This window comes from Myzus persicae, unplaced genomic scaffold (assembly GCF_001856785.1).
Source record: "Myzus persicae strain clone G006 unplaced genomic scaffold, MPER_G0061.0, whole genome shotgun sequence".
Classification (NCBI taxonomy): Eukaryota; Metazoa; Arthropoda; class Insecta; order Hemiptera; family Aphididae; genus Myzus; species Myzus persicae.
Window position 1 is genome coordinate 548,536 of NW_019104366.1, and position 23,373 is coordinate 571,908.

Consider the following 23,373-nt stretch of genomic DNA (forward strand, 5'->3'; position numbering starts at 1 on the left):
TTATTCTTTACATTGCCAAATACGAAAGGGGGACGATTTTATTTTCCGAACCCACGAAGCAACAGCCGCGTTTCGAGCGGCATCTGCCCGCTTGCGACTTGCCGTCCAGATGCGCCGCTGCGCCGTCGCGTTAAAATCGATGATCGTAACAAGTAGGACGCGCGGCGTGCACACACACACACACACACACACACACAACACACAGACGCACATACGACTACGCACGCACGCACACGCCGCATCACAACCACACACACACACACGCGAACACACACACACACACACACAAGCGCAAGCACTTCCGTGGAGCGCATGTTCCGCTGATATCCGCCGCGGCTTATCAGCGGCGGCGTACGGTTGTATTATAGTACTATAGTAGGTATACCGAACGGCGAACACCAAAACCGAAGTAGTAATTGATCGTGTACGTCTCCGGTGAGTCGTGTCTCGTTGTCGTCGCGCCGCACAAGCTACATTTATGTTATTTTAGCATAAATACGTAATAATATTTTTAAGTCGGTTAATTTTTCATATTATCTGTTGCTGTTATTATTATTATTATTTATAATAACTAATAATATATTATATAACACTGCCTACCGATCTGTCGTTTTTAGAACATACCTACATCCACATTTGCTCGACTTTCATATTAATCAATTTACATATCAATAGTACGTCCACGTATAATTTTATCTCTGGTGAGTTATTTTTAAATTACCGATAGTTGTTATTTCAATCTTATAGGTAGACGGTTTCCTAGAACTGACGCATAATAAATAAATAATACTAATAAAGTCGTTTAAATTTGTTACTCGACGTAGGCGTGTCTGTTATTGTTTAGGGGCGGTAGGGTAGTCGTCCGACATCCTACTCCCTATAAATTGTCGAGTTCAAGTACAATGTTGATCAACATTTACTATTGTATTCAATTGAATTTCGGTTTCTTTCAAGTTGGTAAGACGCCGTCGACGATATATCGACGTTAAACGACATTTTAAATACCAAAGCAAATGCAAATAAAGTTAACGTACTTAATTAGGGTTGTATCATTATGTGCTCACTATAAATAATTGTTAGGTACTTATTTATTTTCTGTCCTCTTGCCAATAACTTTATTTGAACATGCCACATGGTGTGGATGTACAGTGTACTGCTTGAGATAACCTATTGATTCTTGATTATTGTTGTCTATTATTTCTATTACAGATTGCCGGAGAATAAATAAAAGAGTATAATTATAATTTTAATATTATAAATTTAATAAATAATTATAATATAGGTTATAGGTGTCAGTAAATGCCTGTACAATAACTTGTATGTACTTCATGGTTTTATAGAAATTACTAACTATTTTGTATTTACTTATGGATTCATGATATATTTTTATATAATAATTTACTAATAAAATAATATAAAATATTGAGGTATACAAGGTACCCATCAAAAAAAGGTAAAAGCTATTGTCTAATATGATTCACATTCCTATGAGTAAAAATATGATAATTTAGATTTTTTTTATTTATTAGCTTTTAATATTTAAATTATTACCTACAGCTCAACCATTACAATAATATCTACATTTAAAGAAAAAAATAAATTAATAAATTAACAAAGAAAATAAGAAGCATATAATAAAAATTGTGGCTAAACCTTAAGTACAATTGAATAATTTGTTGCATTGTAATTAAATTAAGAATCCAGCATTCTCAAAAACATTTTTATACATTAATAATATTGGATTTTGAAAAGGCATTTAAAATAATTTGTGTGCCTACTGAAATAATAATTTTTCTATGCAAGTTATTGAAATAATTATAAATGGGGACTAGTGAGTGATGGGCAATTGGCGAGAATGTGACTGAAGTCATAGATAACTTCCTTGACATGCCGTGTATACAAAGGACGGTCATTTAAAAAGGGAAAAGACACGCGCGGGAAGCAAATTGTGTCCTAATCTTAGCATGGAAAATCAGATGATGTGAGACCTGGCTAGGGGCTGTTATGGATGAGATGATATTATTGGAGTTAAAAACCTATACCTAGTCGCAAAACATAATTTAGACTATAGGATATAATTTATTGAAAATTATCTATTAACACTACTGTCTAATAATATACCACGGACTTAACAATAATTTGTTGTATGTTGACAAAAATACTTTAAGCATGCAGTATATTATAGTTTGTTTGCTATTCCCGAAGTGTACAACATTCATTTTCTATATGAATTTCTGGTCATTGCTATAAAATGAACAAGAATTAGTACCAATACATTAAGAGAGAGGAGTTTTGCCACTTGTTAGAGCATATTAAAATAATAATGAAGCCATACTATTTTAAACCTTATGCACAATGTAGAAAGATTATAGAAATCAATAAAGTGGCACAAAAAAGTCCTCGGAGGTACCGGACAACACCACCTTTATTCATATTTACATAATTTATGTGGAGCCAAATCCCATTAATGAACCAATTTGAGTCTATTTTTAGAAATACTAATACAAAATTGTTTTCTTTAAAAACAATAAGTAGGTACTACTTTTGTATTATTTCATTTTATTTTTCTTATATTTTATATGCATTTGAATAATGTAATGTAAAAATAGTGGTAGTCCAAACTCTTGTCCAAACATTATATATGCACGTACCTATACGGTAGTCCGGTGAATTCTAAATCACTGCAGGTTGTCCGGATGATACATAAGTTATTCTGTATTTAGCTACTGCCAAATATCAATATTTAAGTAGGGTTGTAAGTATTTTAATATATGATAGAAGGAACAAGTAGGTATTGATTACTTAACTATAAGGTTCCATCATGATTTAAAAATACCTTCTCAACTCAAAGTTAAAAAATTTAAATATGCTTCATCAAAATACAACAAATATTAAAACTTAGTTCCCTCCAAATTTTGATTTAATCATTGTTTTCAGTTCTAAAAATTACATTTGTTTGCAGAAAAATAATTGAAAAAAGAGTTGCCCGATAAAGTAGTTTAATAGGTACCATTATTTTTTTTTAACATAATTTATGAATTGCTTTTGTTACATAATATGTTGATGAATTTAGAAGGTAGGTTTCAAATTAGTAGCTCAGTACAATAGGTAGTTGTACCTATAGCCTAACCTATGTACTACTACAATAGGTATCTAGTCAAAAGCTTGAATATTAGTTACTTTTGACAGTGTAGCTACATTCAATGTACCTAATGTCTCATTTGGCCTTGGCTGTTTTATGCAAACATAGTATATTTTATTAGTTTATTGATTTTTATTGCTATTATAATACTTATTTATTCATAAAAAGTAAGTGTTTCAAAAATGTTTTTGAATAAGATTAAGACTATACAGTAATAAAAATAAAATAATAATTTATGCAAAATATAGTGATAACATACTTTTTTATTATACCTAATTTATAAATTATTAGTTATAAAACTGGAAAACTAGTTACGCTGTATAGCAGGTTTTAGGTTAACCTGATGTAGGTCACTGGATGTTTTGAAATATTTTTGTTTGTTTCCCTAATTATTAATAAAAAGTACTAGTATTTTCTGCTTTTGACTTCTCAGAGTACCAACTAGGTCCCATTTGCTAAAAAAAACCACCATCATATAATTTGAAGGTTGAAGAACATAAATCTCCATCCTGACATTGTAATACCAAATATTCTTCGGAGCGTTCTGTAAAATCTAAAATATTAGTAAAATAAAATTTTCTTTATTATGCAGTTCATGAATTTTGAAATTATTAATTGATAAATGTTGGATGATCAATATTAAATAGTTAAATATTTAATATATACCTAAAATAAAGGATGTGACTAGTATATCATATGTATACATAAAACTATGTAATATTAATTATACTTAGTTTTCTCTAATTGGTATTGCTTATATTTTTATTTTCATATGAAACAACAAACATAATTTTCCCAAAGTTGATGGGAATATAATTAATTTGTTATGAATTAACATAATAACTAAATTAAGACATCTAATAAAATATCTTCTGCTTTATTAGCAGTTGTAAATAATCGCTCTGATATGTATACAAAGTATTCTCAGCACTTCCTGTGCGTGTGAAACTGGAATGGTAAAATATTATTATTCACATATTTAAATTTTTTCAGATTAAAATATGGCCAACCAATCGAATCCTGTGAAAAAAGTTCCTATTCATTTACAGGTAATAAAAATATGTTACTTTTAATTTTAAGTACATAGTGGATATGAATATGTCTATGTGGTACCTGCTTAAGTTTTAATATTTATTAGCATTTATTAATTAATTAACTTTATAAGTAAAAATGTATATTTTTAATAGCTACATAGTAATTTCTCACTGTACCATCTAATTTTATGTGAGATGAATTAACACTTCATTGTGCTTAAGATATAATAAAAGTACCTACTTCATTGTAGGTATAAATTATATATTATTATATTATTCAATCTGCAGGACATACCCTTTAATATAATAACCCCTATAATAACTATAATATACTAGGTAAACAATTTAATTATGAATTTTAATAATGGAAAATCATTTTTAAAAATTATACATTTTAATCATATTAATAATTTAATCCAAGCATTTTTATAATATTACTTAATAATATAAAAATTCCTATATTATTTTACTTACAAACTTAAATTTACAAAAATGTTTCAACTTAGAGATTTACCAATTTACCATTTTGGTATTCAAATAATTATTTTTCAAAAATGTTTATAATTAAATAATTATTGATAAGTATTAAATTCGACTTTCATACTAAACAAACTAAAAGTTGAATGTTAAAATATTTGTTTTTTTGCAAAAAAAAAGGTTCCGTCAATTTACGTTAATTTTTTTATATTGTTTGGGGTAAGCAAAATTTAATGAATTGCGTTTTTTTGTGTTTGTCGACTAAAGGAACTTTAAAGAAGAATTTATGTTCAACTATGAGAGTGTTTCTGGTAGCTATTTGAATTTATGGAGAGTGTGGGCTAAAAGTATTCCTAATATTTAAAAAAAAAATCATGAACAATTATGGAAAAATCTGGAATGTGAACAAGATACTAGTTTTTGACAAATTTAATTTTATTTTTTCTTGTGTTATTTAAAAATGTATTGTATTCAAAATCATTTGCTTCTTATTAAACTATTTATAAACATTTAAAATTGTCGACATTTTTAGTTTCTTTCTTCAAATGTTGAAAACAATTGTAGCTTGGTAATAATGTTTGAAAATTAATTAAAAAGTTCCTCATAAGTTGTTCTTACTAAAATTAAAAATATTAGCTCTTAATGTTAACATTTTGATAAAGTTAAATATTTAAACAAAAAATAAAATTTGGGCTTTATAATTAAAACTAAGAAAATATTTATAAAAAGAATCTTGTTGGCAGTCTATGATGAGGATTATGTTGCAGCTAAGTTAAGGACCTGGATGATTCTCTATAATCTCACTGCTGGAGAATAATCAAATTCATATATTAAAATTACGCTATTAACCCTTCCATCAGATGTTTTGGGGTCGCTCATGGTCATGGATTCTTGAATTTGAACAAATACAACGTATACAACGCAATTTTATGTAATATATATGTAATGTAGGCTTATAATTATCGTATAATTATTATATATTAGGTATGTGTCTTTCGCTTACCTATTACCTGGCTCACAGCAACCTGCCTATTTACCTATAAAATAATCGGTGCTGTAGTAGTACCTATTAGACGACACACAGTAATTACTCCAAATAAAAAGCTGTGCAGTAACTAGTTAAAAAGTTAAAAGTTAAGTTAGGTATACGTTACTTTTTTTGATAACTTTTAACTTGACTTAAGTTAAAAAATTGAATATTAGGTAATAACTTAGCTATAAATAAGTTATTTCATAAATAAATAATTATAATTAGATATTTTGTTAAATAACATTTTCACGTAGTATAATTTTAACATATTAAGATGGGTTCTATGAATAGTGAATCCCCGCATGGCTTTATGAGTCTCGTATGGTAAGTCTAAAACTCTAAAATTTTGAGGAACCCCCACGGCCCACCTTGACGGATACCACGGTGATATCTGCCGATGACTGTACTAAATAGCAAATACGTTACGAATATAGTGACCACTATTGCTTCTTTGAAATATAATTAGAAAATGTAGGTATTTATATTTTCTCCGAAATTACAATATCTTTTAATTTTTAATGTTGTTAATTGATAAATGATAATAATAAAATCGTCACAACAACGGACCTTATTTGTTACGAACCCGCATACAGTATGTTTCCTACAAACTACACTCTACAATGATATATTGATATACAACAAAATCTCCTTTTAATAGTTAATGGATACCCTATAAGATGGAAATCACCTTATAACGGAAAATAACGACAGGTCGACAGCAGTGTATATTTAAGTCTCCCTATAACGGAAAAATTTGTTAGTACCGAGCGATTCAAAATAATAAAACACACTGCATTACCTTGCGCTTCAGTAGGATAAAATCCCATCCAGGGCAGGATAAAAATTAATTTTAATCTAATATTAGAGTAACTACACGGACATGCAGTTAAAGTTCCCAGGCGAGCGCCCTTGCTGATAACTGCTTGTTAAAATAGAAGTTCAGTTGTCGTCCGCTGGATAGAGAGTAGTTGTTGCTGAGATGGCTGATGTACATGAATTGTCTAAAAGGACGACATGGTTATGCTGACCACAGAGTGGTTGTCAAAGGTTTTTTTTCAAGCATTAGTTTTCCCTTCGGAAGGGGAAGAAAGAGGTTTTTCGTTCATCATTTTTTTCTGGCATATGTGAAAGCCACTCGTCTTACGTTTTAACGTTACAAATACGCCATGATTATATGATGCGGATCGTCCCCATCGTCAGTGATAATCCCATAAAGCAGGCTTGAGTTAAAAACTTATACAAAATGTTAGGAATAAATACTCGAATAGTCGGATACGTATGAAAAATAGTATTCCAAATAAAGCATTTCAATTTTAAAATATTTTTTAATTTTAAATAATATACCAATGCTAATTTTTTTCACGAAAAATTGTAATTAGCACCTACATTTAATATATGCACCAACATATATAATTTAATATACTCTAAATTTCTAAATATAACATAATTTAAGTTGATACTTGATTTAAAATGTGTATAATATTTTAAAAATCTCCAGAAAATAAAGGAAAATAATTACTATAAATAAAAAGTATGTTTTTTGGAATAAAATATTTAAAAAAAAATATTCTAAATAGTTATTAAAAATACTTTTTGGAACACTTTGTTTAGCAATACCTTATTCGGAATACTAAACTAGACTGCCGTAAAAAATGTATTAGATTTGTACGTTTTCTGCGCACGATAATCTGGCTGTTATTTATTAGTCTGTTGCATTTAATTAATTAAGTTTGCTTGTTATTATATGTATATTATCATAACAATTGTAATTACTGAACGTAAGTTTTGTATGTTTTGCGTTTGTAAGAGTGTAAAAAGTAGGCAAACATGTGGGTACAACATCCTCTTAATTTAAGTTTTTGGTTATTAGGTACCTATAATATTTATGTAATAAATATTCAATTTTGTTTTAGAGCTCGCAAAACCGTATTTTGATCAAAAATGGCAAAATTGTTAATGCAGACAAAATGGTTGACAGCGATGTTTATATTGAAGATGGCGTCATTAAGTATGATAATTTTTACACTTTAATCAAAATAAAAAAGATGGTAAGTGGGTGACTCTGCTGTACAGTATGTTACAAATGGGACACTGTAATGGATCATTGTATACGAAAAACGATTCTGAGCGGAAACAGTTTTTCGGCCTAGGATATTTTATATTATATTTATACTATTATTATTAATAAGGGCTTAATTAATGCAAATTGCATACTATCATATTTTTTATAGAATAATATACCTTAGAAGTTTTAAGGACTCATGAATAATATTTTTGAATTTCAACAATATAACTAAAGTCGTTTATTCTTTGATATATAAGATGTAATTTAGTCCAAATACCTAAAATAATTATTAAAAAAAAACTGTGATTATAAATTTTAGACTTTTTATTTACAGAATTAACTTCTTACATGAAACCTTGTTTTGTTTACAATCCTTACCTATAAAAGTTGAACGTTTGTACAAAAATTTGTACATTTTCAATTTGATTCATTTTGATAACATTTTTACTATAAATGCCGTAAATATGTATTTTTAATATTTTTCCACTACTGTTGTAACAATATATCAGACACCTTGTGATACATTTTCAAGCTTTTTGATCCAACAAATACAATTGTAATGATTTTTATAGAAAAAAGACTAAACAAAATTGAAAATTGAATGAAAATATCCGTGAACAGCTGAAAACTTATCAAAATATTTTGAAAATTTCATCAATCATATGAATTAATAATATAAACATATGATGTAAATTTAAAGTATCTTAAATTATTCGAATTATAAGAAAATAAGAAAATCGATGCATGATAAATCAAATGATGAATATCTAATGTTCTAAAAATTTCAACTTCAAACACTCATAAAAATTTAATTTAATTTTCCAGTTGACACCTTTTTTTGATAAAGATAGACCAACTTATGAGGAATCTTGTATTTATTTTTCAAATCTTAGATTTTAAAAGAAAAATGTTTAAGAATTCCTTACTCAAAATAATTTAAACAATTTCGTAATTTTTACGTATTTTATCAAAATTCAAAATTCAGATGCTCATAAATAATTATTGTAGATTTACCCTCAACTTTTTTTTTAAATTTTCTTTAACTACGACTTAAAAGAAACCTTGTGTTATATTTTTTGGACAATTTTTTATTGTTATTAATTTTTAAAAAACTAGGAAAAATGGAAAATTTCATAGGCCTATAAATAATTCAACTTGATAGTCAAAATATTTTGAAAATTGTGTGGTGTATAGAAAATGTTAATATAAACATTCAGTGAAAGTGTAATGTATCTAGGATATTTTTTCTATGAATTACACCAAAAAACAAAATCAATTTTGAATAAAAACTCCCGTTTCCCAAAAAAAATTGTGTTTTTCCCAGTGCTTTTAAAAATTACCGAAAATGTTATATTGATCTCCCGAATGCTCCAACTATATTTACTTTCCCACCGGAAAAGACACTGAAATTGAAAATCGAAGCATTATATCGACTGCTTAACGAGAACACAGACACATAATAAAAAAATAAAAATAAAACATTCGCATTGTAAAATCAAAACATTCATCTCCCTTCTCTGCAGAATCTAAAAGTTTATTGGAAAGTCACGTACTTTTTTTTACAAGAGTTTGAAGTTCAAATTTTTATGTCATTGGATATTAACCAGTATATTATCGATTTCTCATCGAACGATTTTCTTATTTTCTTGTAGATCAAAAATAAATAACTGCTGATGCATGAAATGGATATTCAACAAATTAATGTTTATTCTATAATTTTCTATATGTCATGATGCAATTTCCAAAATATTTTGGCTCTTATTAAGCTGTTATTTAATATTTATAGGCATGAGAAATTTTCGATTTTTTTCGTTTTTTTTCAACTATTGTCAATAAATAATTTTTCTTGAATTGACTTGAAAATGTAATACAAGGTTCATCATAAGCTGTTATCATATCATACTGTAACCAAAAATCTATAACACATAAACACAGTTTTTTTTATAGATTTAGACTAAACTAGCTATTTAAACTGAGAAATAACAATTTTAGTTTTTTGCCGTAATTTTAAAATATTATTCGTGGGTACTTGAAAGTTTGAAAGTATATTATTATATTTAACTCAATAACACTTTCATAGCAGTGTTCAGAAAAAATTGATTCAACATACAGTAGTAACTATTATTAATAGTAAAATAAATTATTTTAATAGCAATAATATCATAAAATTATAATACATATAATGAGTAGGGAATGTATACGCTGATTGACTTCTTTCGCTCAGAATCGTTTTTCTTTTATTCGAAGATTTTATATCATTTAATTCAAATTGAACACTTATTACATTACAGTAATAGTGATCCACAGTCCACACAACGTTAGTACTAATGTACAGCAGAGCCACCTGTTTGCTCATCTTTTTTAATCCGTATATTTTTTCATAGTTTAAATATAAATGTTCAATGCATATTATTGTAGATAGTAGATTTAAACTTGTTATAAACACAAAACATTCAGGTTTTAGGGTAAATTCATCAGAATTAGTGAACCTGAAATCTATATTAAAGGGCTAAGATAGTAAAATGCTAAAGATGGTTATTTACCTACTACGGCTTTACATTTTAATTTCATAAAATCATCGAATTTGTCGTCGATGAAAAAAAATTTTAAAATTTATTAAAAATGGTTTAAATATATATTTTTGAAGTAAAACTTATAGGTAATATAAGAATACAAATTTAGCTTATGAAAGTAAAAAGTTACTTTATTCAATCTATTTTAAAATTATAAGATGTTATTTGATTTATTTCACAAATAGTATAGGTATATTGCTTGTGAATTGTTAGTAAATGAATTGTACTTACCTTTATTTTATTATATGTCTTAGCATATTATTCGTACTAAATAAAATGCAAATTTTACTTTTGTACTCGTATATTGCGTACAAATCCTAGCCCCAGTAATAATAACTACTCTTATTCGATAGAACCCTTCCACTGTAATTACGGTGTTACTCCATTGGCCTATCTAATGTTCAAAGGATATCCGCTATTTTTTAAATTGGATACAATCTATTTTACTAGTATTCCAAATAATAGTATATGTATAAAATTATACAGTTAAATTCATTGCATTTTTTTTTAGATTTTGACGTTACCCTTTGGATCAGTAAAATTTATTAAATCTTTAATTTTGATAGAAAATTGAATCTAATAGAACATTGAGAGGGGAAGGATTAAAGTAAAATATTTGCTGTAATCATTAAAATAATCCAGAAAAACTAAAAAAAAAAATAATCGAAAAACGAGTATTTACGCAAAATCAGTTTTCGACAAAATAGGTCTAACTATTTTTAACTAACAAAATTAATTTATATTTTATTGTAATTTAAAAATGTATAGCTGTAGGACATTTGTATCAAATGTATGTAAAGGAATATTGAGGGAGGGAAGGAGAAAAGTAAAATATTCGTTGTACATGTACTTTTTAAAATAATCAGATAATCTAGAACAACTAAAAAATAATAATCGATAAACGAGAATCAATTTTCTACAAAATAGACTTGGTTTATATTTTATTGTTATTTAAAAATGTGGAAATGTAAAAACTGCCGCTCATTTGCACGAAATATTGAAATATTATTATAACTGTTTATGTATGATAAAATTTTCTAAAAATTTTAGATGTCGTAAGCTATTTATACATTATACCTATACGTTGATAAAATTTAGTAAATATCACGACAGTTTAATACATTTACTAAATAAGTTATTCATGCTATACAAACATTTTAATTTATCGATAATGTACGGTCACCTTTTTTATATACGTATATGTATGTATAGAATTTCAAATTTTGACAACATTTAACAAAATCACAAACATTTTAAAATTATTTTGCTATTTAAAATTTATAAAAACTAATTATTTAATACCGGAGGTTTGAAAGTTGAACACAAGATGTCAAGATTCTTCATATATTGTTAACAATAGAATTAAAAAAAATAACGATTTTTCGCTTCATGCGTTTGTGCAGGTATTGGATTAATTAAAAGGATTAACATGACCTAAAAATCTTAATCAATTTGATTGATTTTAAACTAATTTAATGAATGGACAGTCGCTAGCTTATTATAATTATTTATAATATTATGTAATATTTAACGTTTACCGATAATTAAAAAAAAAATACGCGTAAATTTGGCTAATAAAAACGTTTAATGACGTAACGATTTTAAGAAAAATTTTTAAAAAAACATCCAGACCAGTATAGATAGTATATACCACTATAGATGTGTTGAATCTGATTGACTAATCTAAAAAAAAATATTTTACGTTTTCATGAAAGCGTGTATGCATATCGCGGCCGTCTTGTATAAGCGAATATAATATGTAGATGGATTGTACTGACTACTGACACAAAAATCGCACCAGTGCACACGAAATAAAAATAGTACGGTTAAAAAACACTACGATGTAAATGTTTACGATTGGATATTTTATGACTGGAATGATTAAAGATAAACTATATGTTTATATACATGAAATATATACAGTGTCAAGGAACTAAAAAATATAACCATTATATGTAAATACGTCCTTAAAATCGTAAAAAAGTCAGATAAATTTAATTTCATTAAAATTTCTTCGTGAAACATTTTTTAAAATCCTACAATAATCGTGCTTTACTTAAATCTAATGTTTGTTCATTTTCAGTTGTGAGTACTAATATTTTTTTTTATTATTATATTAGAATGGTTGGTTGCAATCTTATTATACCAGGAGGTACAAGAGTTATTGATGCAACATCAATGTTGGTTATGCCAGGTAATATTTTAAAGAAATTATTTAAACGTAATTCATATTATCTTGCTGTAAATAGCCTCTATATATCAATATATGTATATAACCTATTAGTATATGATTTACCATTGCTTTTGGACTTTGGTGTTAAAGTTTTAAAATGCGATCTTATAAATGTCAAAAAATATTGAGAGCTTTAAATTAGGTACTCAGTTTGGAAATGTGTTTGTTAATTGAACAAAAATATTATTAAGTACAGAACTATTAACATCTGTATATTATCTTAATAAAGGTAAATAATGTTATTAAATATCAATATGTTATACTAGTATACTTAAGTAACTAGTAGACTATATAACAAGTATGGTGTAGATATTATATATTAACTATTAACATTATCCATGAATATTGTTAGTATTACTATAATAGATAATGTTTTAGTCCTTACATAATATTATTAAAGTCATCTCATTATTATTAATGGTCTTTGCCCGTGGACTAAATATTTAGAGATTCATGGGTAGATAATTTTTTGACTATAAATTATTACACCTATTAAAGAATATTCATGATATAAATAAAACTAGTTACCTTATTATGGTTTTGCACTGTTTTTCATGACAATACTTGACAAACAAATTTCAAGATTTCTTGCAAATATATAGTACAATTATTGAAGTTCATATTATGAATAATTTTTAGTTGTTGATACATCAATGGACCCCTAAAATAAAAATCAATTGCATTGTATTATTCAAAAAAAAAAAAAAATTATAACTATAGGTACAGTTTTAAATAAAAATAAAAGTATAGTTAGGTACAATCTGAACATTCTATAAACTTTAAAAAAAATGGGTTTGATCGGTTTGGTATCCCTGAAATAATCTTGAATCTTTCAAAACTAAATATACGCTTGGTGCTATTTAAATAACTTCTTATATTATATTATTAAATTTCAGATTCTAAATGGAATATAGGTATTTGATTAACAATGATAATTGCTTAAATTGTTTTGTACCTTTCATCATATAACAAAAATCGACTGTTTTATGTATGGAAAATAAACTGCTAATAGTAAATAGTAGTATAAATTAATTATAAAATATCCTCAGAACTAAAGGCTTAATTGGAATTAGTTTATGCTCAGAACCGCTTTTCGCGTACAATGATTTAATTTAGAACTAAAATTTGACTCATTCACAGGCTCCTACTCAATAACAAGGTACACAGAATGCAATCAAAATTTACCATCTAGTATAGTAGATTTCCCATTTATACATTTTTATTAGTGTAATTAGTAATTACTAATTTTTAATTAAAAATAACATAATTATAATAATAGTAAAAACTATATCATCTAGTTAGTTTTTCAATAATACTGGTGGGACATGCTTTGCACGTTTAAAGATAATATTTATAAGATGTTAATTCTGCTTTTAGCTTCAAATTAAAGTTTTTACATTACCAATGACAAAGAATTATCTTATTACAGCAATGTTTATATACTGTGTAAATTATTTTGACGTCATCATCATCTCTCGGAGCGCCAAGCACAACTTCTCTGCTGGGTAAAATACAATATCGAGACCTGCATTAATTGTTTGAAATGATATCCAGACAAGTTGAGGTATAAGATTAGTTCAAAATGAACATGAATACATTAACAGACCTAATAAATGGCGGGATGAAACATATATTATACTAAAATCATATTTTAAATACATATGTAATGTATAAAAGTATTAAGCTGATATTATTTATACAAAATAATTGTTATACATAGTCATATGGAATATAAATTTAATATTTAATATTTCTTTAAAAGCCATTTCATTTAATAAATATAATTTTACATATTATCTTGTAAGTTATTTGTCAGTTACTTATTAATAATTGGATCATTTTCTATACAATCTCACTGTGTAATATTTGAAATGTCAAAACTATTTACACATATTTTAAACCAACAAAATATTTAAAAACATTCTTTAATATATTTTTAAAAATTGTTTTAAGTTTTATTACTTAGATTATAGCTTAACTCTCAAAAGATTATTAGTAACAAACATTTCATTTTTTGGGCAGTTTATCTTTAATAAAAATGGTTATATAAAATTACATTCATAGAAACATCTACTATTACAATTTTTACATATTTTAAAGAAATAAAAGTCAACAAAAATATCAAACTTTTGAACATTATATTTAGTTTTTTCTCCAATCAAATATTTATGTCCAGGTTTTAAATAATATTTTTCAATTGAATAAAATAATAATGGTGCCATTATAATATAAAAACAATAGACCACTTAATAATTAATGATTATTTTTGATATTGCTATTGGTTTTCAAAATACATTGGAAAATCATGTAATATAATGTATTAAAAACATATATATACATATACATATTTGCTGCGTTTTAATTTGAATGCAATGTTGTAGTCTCATTTACTTTTGCCACAATACACTGATGTATATTAGGAAATGTAAGTAGTGTCACAATCATAGTTTGTATTTAATTGGTAGCTATGATTAGGTATGGAAATTACTTTATTGTAGTCCAAAAATTCTAACAGTATATATTATGCATTTATAATACATTTTAAGTAAGTACAATGTATTTAGGTTGTTATTTTATGTCGGTCAGTATTTTAATAGTTATTGATATTTGCAAAACAAAAAATGTATATCAAGTGCAAAATTACAGGTGGTATAGACCCTCACACACATTTGGAATTAGAATTTATGGGAGCAGTGTCTGTTGATGATTTTTATCAAGGAACTAAAGCTGCAATAGCTGGTGGAACAACAATGATAAGTATGATTTATTTTAATTAATGTAAATTTAAGTAATTTAAATAACCATAATGTTTGTTATAGTTGATTTTGCGTTGCCTAGTAAGGGCGAGTCTTTATTAGATGCTTATCATAAGTGGAGAACACGTGCAACAAATAAAGTCTGTTGTGACTATGCTTTACATATTGGTGTTACTTCATGGTCAGATGAGGTTTGTTATTAACCAGAATTCTGAAAATAAAATGACAAGTTAACATTTTTTAGTTTATTTTTTTATTTATTTTTTTATTGAACTTAAGCCCGGCGACTAAGGCCATTAGCTGTTGTAGGGGTTATGAACTGTGTTAGGGGTAAGGTTGGTACGGTAAGTTTTGGAAATGTAGGGGTTAGGGAACATGTGTGTGTTTGTTTTGCCAGAATTTCTAGTGGGCACCCGTAGGTTTCTAGTATGCCCGGGTGGGGTTTGGCGGCCACTCTCTCCAGACACTGTGACTACCCGGAGAGAATTGCCGCCCGTGAGTGAGGTTCGAACCGGCGACGGTGCGCGTTGCAACTGACGCTTTATCCACTTTGTCCCCCACTTAGTTTATTTGTTCTATTATGTATTGTCAATTGTTATGTACTCAATGGTACAATGCAAAATGCTTAACTTGTAATTAATTTTATTAGGTATATATAACTATGCCTATATTTTATTATTAAATGTGAATTATAATATTCAGGTGAAAAGAGACATGGAAGAACTTTGTAAATTGCATGGAGTGAACTCTTTTAAGATGTTTATGGCATATAAAGGAGTTTTTATGGTGACTGATTCCGAATTATACAATAGTTTTGAGGCATGTAAAGAGCTCGGTGCAATTCCAATGGTACATGCTGAAAATGGGGATATAGTGTTTGAAGTAAGCAGTATATTCAACTATAAATCTTCTAATAAATTCTAAACTTATTTCTGTTTAAGAACACAAAACGGTTGTTAAAGTCTGGTATTAATGGGCCTGATGGACATGGATTATCTCGACCTGAAGAAGTCGAAGCTGAAGCCGTTAATAGAGCTTGTATATTATCAAATCAGGTATTATTTTTCTCAGATAAAAAATAATTGTGTAAAGTCTAGATAGGTCCCCAACTAATTTTTTTCTTTCATACCTCCTAAGCTTAATATTTTGTTAGATTGTACTCCTCATTTTTATTTTTTATTTTTTTCCACATAAGTGCTCTTAACATGTAGAAATAAAAAATAACAATAATATAACATATTATTGTAATACAAAAAAAAAAATTTATACTAAGCAACCACTCATAAAAAATTTAAAAACAATGAAAATATTGTGTTATATAATATAAATATAAAAATTATAAATTAACACACAATAATCACAATTTGAAATCAATCAATAACTGATAAGATACCAATATTAAATTCAGTTTTGCGTGGGTATACAAATGTGTGACAATAAATATTGATATTACCATGTCGCATGACCAATACACACCATCATCGAGATCTACCAGATTATATTATTATACACATAGTATTCTATACACCATATTTTTAGAACTAGTTGTTAGAATAGATAAGTAAGTTTCATTTGTGTGACACTATTTTTAATTTTTAATAATATATATCGCATGTTATATAAAATAAATTAAACATTTTTCTGCCATTACCTGCCCAATTTTTTTCCGTGTACCTTTTGAAATAATCTTGCACATCCCGAGTTGGGAATCGCAAGTGTAAATAATGAGTAACTGCAAACATGGACTCTTCCCTTGTCCCCTTGTGACCTCCTTAATACCTAGCCTGTTATAGTGTTTAAGTTAACTAATATTTCTAGAGTTAGGCTAACCTTCTAAATATACTAAATTGTAAAAAGTTCACCAATCAATGGCATATGAATTAATTCAAATGGGTATTTATTTTTGAATTAGTTTGGTATAGACTACTACAGTATTCCATCTATTTCTTTCAATCTTCGACTCTAAGTAATAATAAAATAAACCCAAAAATATTTTTAACTTTAAATGACATACATTTTTAAATAATAGTTATGAACTGCTACAAACTGTTAGATTCTTAGCGAGACCAAAAGAAAAAAAAATTAAATTTATATTTATTCAAATTGACAAGTAATGAATAATGAAATTATAGTGATACCCCGATTAACCGTATCACAATTATCCATGCTCACTTTTCCAAAAATTTTAAAATATGTATGGACTGTAGATATATGTGTAGTTATAATCGTAAAATGTTTAACTTCCATGACGTTATAGGTTTAAGAAAAATAAGAAGTGAAGTAAGGAAAATTATTTCAAACCAAAAAAAACAAATACTGATAACTTCATATTTTAAGCCCTGATAACTTGTTTTATATAATATTATGGATGTATAACATTATTGTATATATTTCTAATTATAATTAAATTATCATTTTTATAAAAAGTCTCAATTAACTGTGGTTTGCATTTATCTGTGTGACCCCCTCCCTACCATTACCCCGGATAATTGAGGTTCCACTGTATGTTTGAAAACTGTAAAAATTAATCAAGTTAAATAATATTGATATATATTTAGATATCACCAGGTATCTAGACACAGCAAAAAAAATCACTAAGGTTAATGTAGAGCATGTGTTACACTTGTACCTCATGCTCTAATATTAAAACATCCTATTTATAATTTATATTTATATATTATGCTTAATTATTTGTTATTTTGTTCCATTTTTATCCACATATGTTTAAAAACTCTTATATTCTAATTTTACTTTAGTTAAATTTAATTACAAACATCTATTTGAAAAAAAAAATGAAATCAATTTTTTTTTTAAATGACTGTTAGCAGACACATCATGTATATATCATACATCATATATATTTCTGTATATTCTAGTTAATTTATGAATGTGCTTTGATATTTTAATAAAATACTTATATGATCTTAGGTAGGATCACCGTTGTATGTTGTACATGTGATGAGTAAGTCGGCTGCTGAAGTTTTAGCAAAACATCGCGCCGAACAAATCAAACAAAATGGGAATACTAAAATTTATGGTGAGACATTAGCTGCTGCAGTTGGAACACATTGGGATGAAAATAAATTAACATGTTGGCATGATGCTGCGGCTCATGTCTTAAGTCCGCCATTAAGAGCTGACCCTGACACTCCAAATTTTTTACTTAACATGTTAGCCAGGTAATTTGACCTTATTACAAATATTTAATCATACTAACTAATTTTTTTTGCCATTGATACTTTATGTTAAAATATTTTAATATTTTAGTGATAAATTACAAACAACTGGAAGTGATAATGCAACATTTAACAAAGATCAAAAATCCTTGGGTAAAGGTGATTTTACTAAAATACCTAATGGCGTTAATGGAGTTGAGGATCGTATGTCTGTTATTTGGGAAAAAGGTGTGGTATCAGAACTTTTTGACCCGTGTCGTTTTGTTGCAATTACCAGTACAAATGCTGCAAAAATTTTTAATATTTATCCAAGAAAAGTAAGTTTTATTATTATGGCATAATATATATTTACTTATGAATATAAATCGTCGTTGAAATAAATCAATTTTACATTATTATTGTTATTTAATTAATTTTGATAAAATATTACTAGTTCATTTAGGCTTAATTTATTATTCTAAATATATTAAAATATTTGATTGTGAAGTTATTTTATTATAAGTTTCACAATATGTCAATTCACTCTTATTTTTAAAATAACGGAGCTGAATGTGATCTGCTGAGCTTAAATTTGCACTTGTAAGAAACAGACAACAAATATCTGTGTAGCTGCATCTCAAATAGTTTTGAATTGTTTGGCTTATCAGTTGAATATTATTTTACATTATGGCCAAATTATATAATTAGCACTGACAATAATTTTTTTTGTGATTATAATATAGTAATAATATAAATCTTTTTTATTTGATAATTGTTAGGGTTGTATAGATGTTGGGTCAGATGCTGACATAGTTGTATGGAATCCCAAAGGAAAGCGCATTATTTCTGCAAAAACTCATCACCAAGCTGTTGATTATAATATTTTTGAAGTAAATATATTGTCATTTGTCACTACTATAAACTTATACCAATTTAAAAAACATACATTTTACTAACTTTTTTCATTTAGGGAATGGAATGTCATGGAATTCCCGAGTATGTATTAGTTGGTGGTCGTGTTTGTGTTGATGAAGGACAATTAAAAGTTGTCCAAGGTCATGGAAAATTTGTCCCCACCCCTACGCATTCAGAATTTGTGTACAACAATGAAAAGGTATATACTTTTTAAAATATATATTTAACCAATATTAGTAATTTTAATTAATGAACCCAAATAGTCAAATAATAAAAAAACATTAAATAAATCAGGATTTTTTTACAGTTTTATAATTTGTAACTCTCAGCTATAATTTAATTTATTTGTTTAAGAATGAATCGTTAAATTGTATAATATTAGTATATTATTGTGTAGTAGAATCTTGGTATCTGATAGATATCAGACCAGAGAACAAAGTCACTGGATTATTGAATGTTCATTTAAAATAGCATTTTTCCCTATTGCAAGACCTGCAACATTTTAATTTAACACATATAATACAAAATAATAACTAACCGATACACAATACACATGTCAACATAACTGAATAAACATTAAATATCTAATCTGTTCGTGCAGACTTTCTCGTCTAAACAGTTGGTTTTATCGTTTATGATAATAATTTTATGATTATTGTAGAGAAAAAAAATAGCTGGATTATCGCAAGGCTAGATTATCACAAGTCTACTGTCTCATTTATATTATAATAGTTTTACCTTTGAAGTTTTATGAGAATACTTTATCATTATAAAACTTTTTTATTTTTATATACAGAGTGATTTACCAACCATGCTGATCCCTATTTTTCCTTTAGTAATGAATTTATTCAAATTCTGATTTTTGAAATTTTTTAATATACTCAAAGACCATATTTTTAATTGTTTTGATTTTTTTTGTTCTACTTAATGAGTGTCCTGTGGAGATGCAAACTTCTGTTTTTAAAATGAGAACCCCCTTCTTTACTGTAAATTAAGTAGTGGATAATTTTTTTGAAAATATTTGAAGTACCACCTTCAAAATTTGTACTAGTAAATTCATTACTCTGGACGTTTTATCCTTAGAAAGTTAAAACTCAAACTTAAATAACTTAAAAACTACTTGTACAAATTTTGATTTTGATACTTCAACAATTTCAGAAAAGTTATCTACTGTGTAATTTATTGTTGAATAGGGGTGTTCTCATTTGAAGAACAAAAGTTTGTATCTTCACAGGACAATCCTTAAGTTGTACACAAAATTTCAAAAATTTGAAAATTTGGTCTTAAGAGGCTAGTATTTGGTAGCAAAATTTGTTCGTAAAACATGCTTTTGTACTTCCCATTTTCCTCAGATCTTGTTTGTCGTAGAAACATGATATTTTCACCTAAATAAACTTCAGAAGTTCTTCTAGATAACTACTTGCATTTTCTGGTTATATTTGCATTTGAAATTTTCAAAAATTCTTCAATATTTAAAAAAATCTATATATTTAAAAATTATAAAAATCATTTTGAATAACTGCATCATTGAAGAAACTAGGGGGTAAGCACGCTTGATGAATCACCTGGTATGCAGCAGTGCTTAATTTTTAATGACAAAGATATTTTAATTTATATTATTGTTTTAAATATGCACTCTTATTTTAACACTCATCTATTTTTCTTTTGAATATTAAGGTAACTGAACAAGAAATTATTGATGAAAGGAAAGAAATCAAGTCTTTGAAATTGCAAATTTCTCCACCATCGAGTGTTACAAGTGATGTGTCAATCTGTACAAAATCTCCCATGATTCATACAGGGAAAGGAATGCGTATGGAAGGACAGCGAGATCTCCAGAGCTCTACGTTTTCAATCAGTTGTAAGTAAAATTATCGATAAAAAATGAATTCATCTTAAATAAGTATTAAGTGAATAATGAGAAAAATGTTGATTTCAGCCGAGTTTAATGATCCTGTTAAGAAGTCGAGTATTCGTGTAAGAAATCCTCCAGGTGGTCAGTCTTTGGGTTTTTGGTAATAAACTTATGCTATTAAATTATATTCTACTCCTAGTCCAGCATTTAGAAAATCGAACATTATGTTGTCTTTAAGATTAATCCTTAGATTTTATTGATACTGCTTAAATTGCAACTCACAAATAATATATTATTCTGTACATTATTTGAAAATAAGTCATGTTTATTTTATCACAATTTTTAGTTTAATTGTACATTTTTATTTCTAAAAACCTATTAATAAACGGCATAGAATTTTTTTTAACTATTGATGTGCAATTAATTATAATCTATAACAATTAATATAAGTTAAAATTGATTGTTACTTTAGCTATGAATTTAAAGTTATTAATAATATGTTGTGTTTTGCTTGTTATCAGTATATGCATTTTATATGACTTACATACATTTATTATTAATTATACTCAATTGACTTATAATTAACATTTGTTTTTACTTTTTATTATATTATCTTCAAGTTACAATTGTAGTATTATGTATGACGAAATTAAATATATTTTTAAAAAATTCATAAAAAATTTAATTAAATAATTTTGATTTACAATTGTCGAGTTTATGTAGTAAGAATAATTTTAGGAAGTTGTTATACATTATGCAAGGCGTGCCTGCTAAGGAGAGCATGAGTATGACATTTGCCAAAAAAGTTAAATAAAAGTGAATACAAACAACATTGTTTAATATTGGCAAACTACTGAACAGAAATTGATAATTATTAATTAGTACTGAGAAGTGAGCAGTTATTCTTGAACGTATGAGTAGTAACTACCCAATAAAAAAAAGTTATTCATGTATAACGTATTATATGTCAAGCTAGGTTAGGACTGTTATTCTAGGTCTGAATAATAAAAATAATAAAATTCAAAAAATAAATTGTTTCTACCAAAGAAAGAAAAATCTAAAAAACGAATGGCTGTGTATGAATGATCACAGTATTAAAGTTAAATGTTTTTGGCAGGCCAGTTTTTCTCTACCCTGTTATAATCTATCAAAGTTATTTATTTATATTTATCATATTATACATTACATTATTAGGTTACCAATTTCAGCTATTTGTAATTAATTACATTCGTTACGTTGCATATTATATATTTCCAAAATTGATACCTAGAAAAGTTCCTTAGTGTTCCTATTGTTTATAATTTATATTAGCATCATGGATAGATTTTGGATATTTGGATTTAAATAACAAGTATTTTAGAAAAATATCAAATTATTTAGGTTTATTGTAAATAGACTATTAATTATTATGTTTGGTCTTTGAAGTTCTAGTATTATATTATATATTATAGCTGTGGACATACCTATTCTCACTAAACATTAACATCAAGTCACAGAATATATTATATTACTTATATATATATATTTACAGACAAGTTTAGACATTATCGAGAGAACAAAAATATTACAATGTTAGACCATGATACTTATCCCATATACGTTTACATACTTATAAGTTTGGAACAGATTTATATACAAATGCATTTACGTATTGGAATAAGCTATTTTACATTTGACGAGAATTGTCCCCTATTTAGAACATTCTTATTAAATTTTAGGTGGTCCCCAGAAAAATTTGAATATTATTTGCAATATTATTTTATTAACTTTCCAACAATCGCGTGTCGTATAATCACTATGTAACAGATTATAATTGTATTACGTTGCTGTGTAGATTCTGTATAGGCAGATAAGGTATTTATGTAAAAAAAAATTTAAAGCTTAAAGTGGTGACTATAATTGAGAATATGTTATAAGTGACCCGCAAGGTATAAAGGCGACCACTGAAATAAAGTATTGATGATAGGTCTATCGATTTACAGCATTTATAACAATAAATGTAAGACCGGCCATCAAATATAAAGATAAGGCAACTTTTGATCATCCAGTGCAATAAGGTAAGAAATGAATTAAATTTATCTTCACTTTTTATTAAGACTGCTTGAGAATATTATTGATGAATAAGATGGTTTCAATTA

General features: G+C 26.8%; 1 protein-coding gene across 2 annotated transcripts; it reads left to right on the top strand.

The window, feature by feature from the left end:
• Positions 1-406: 406 nt before the first annotated feature.
• On the top strand, positions 407-21,428 carry LOC111041531 (dihydropyrimidinase). Of its 2 annotated transcripts, XM_022325813.1 has the most exons (14): positions 407-701; positions 4,136-4,191; positions 7,597-7,691; positions 12,442-12,515; positions 15,201-15,311; positions 15,374-15,501; positions 16,013-16,192; positions 16,252-16,365; positions 18,239-18,489; positions 18,578-18,803; positions 19,245-19,355; positions 19,436-19,579; positions 21,058-21,241; positions 21,320-21,428. In XM_022325813.1, exons 2-14 carry the CDS (start codon positions 4,144-4,146, stop codon positions 21,397-21,399), a joined length of 1,746 nt encoding a protein of 581 aa, XP_022181505.1. In that variant the 5' UTR covers positions 407-701; positions 4,136-4,143; the 3' UTR covers positions 21,400-21,428. The 2 variants fall into 2 exon arrangements, with proteins under 2 accessions (XP_022181505.1, XP_022181506.1); XM_022325814.1 differs by lacking the exons at positions 407-701; positions 4,136-4,191; positions 7,597-7,691; positions 12,442-12,515 and adding an exon at positions 13,997-14,118.
• The last annotated feature ends 1,945 nt before the right edge of the window (positions 21,429-23,373 follow it).

Coding starts and splice junctions, on each gene's coding strand:
- LOC111041531 (XM_022325813.1), top strand. CDS start 4,144: ATGGCCAACCAATCGAATCCTGTGAAAAAAGTTCCTATTCATTTACAG. Junction 15,502..16,012: donor TTACTTCATGGTCAGATGAG/GTTTGTTATTAA, acceptor TATAATATTCAG/GTGAAAAGAGACATGGAAGA. Junction 21,242..21,319: donor CTCTACGTTTTCAATCAGTT/GTAAGTAAAATT, acceptor TGTTGATTTCAG/CCGAGTTTAATGATCCTGTT.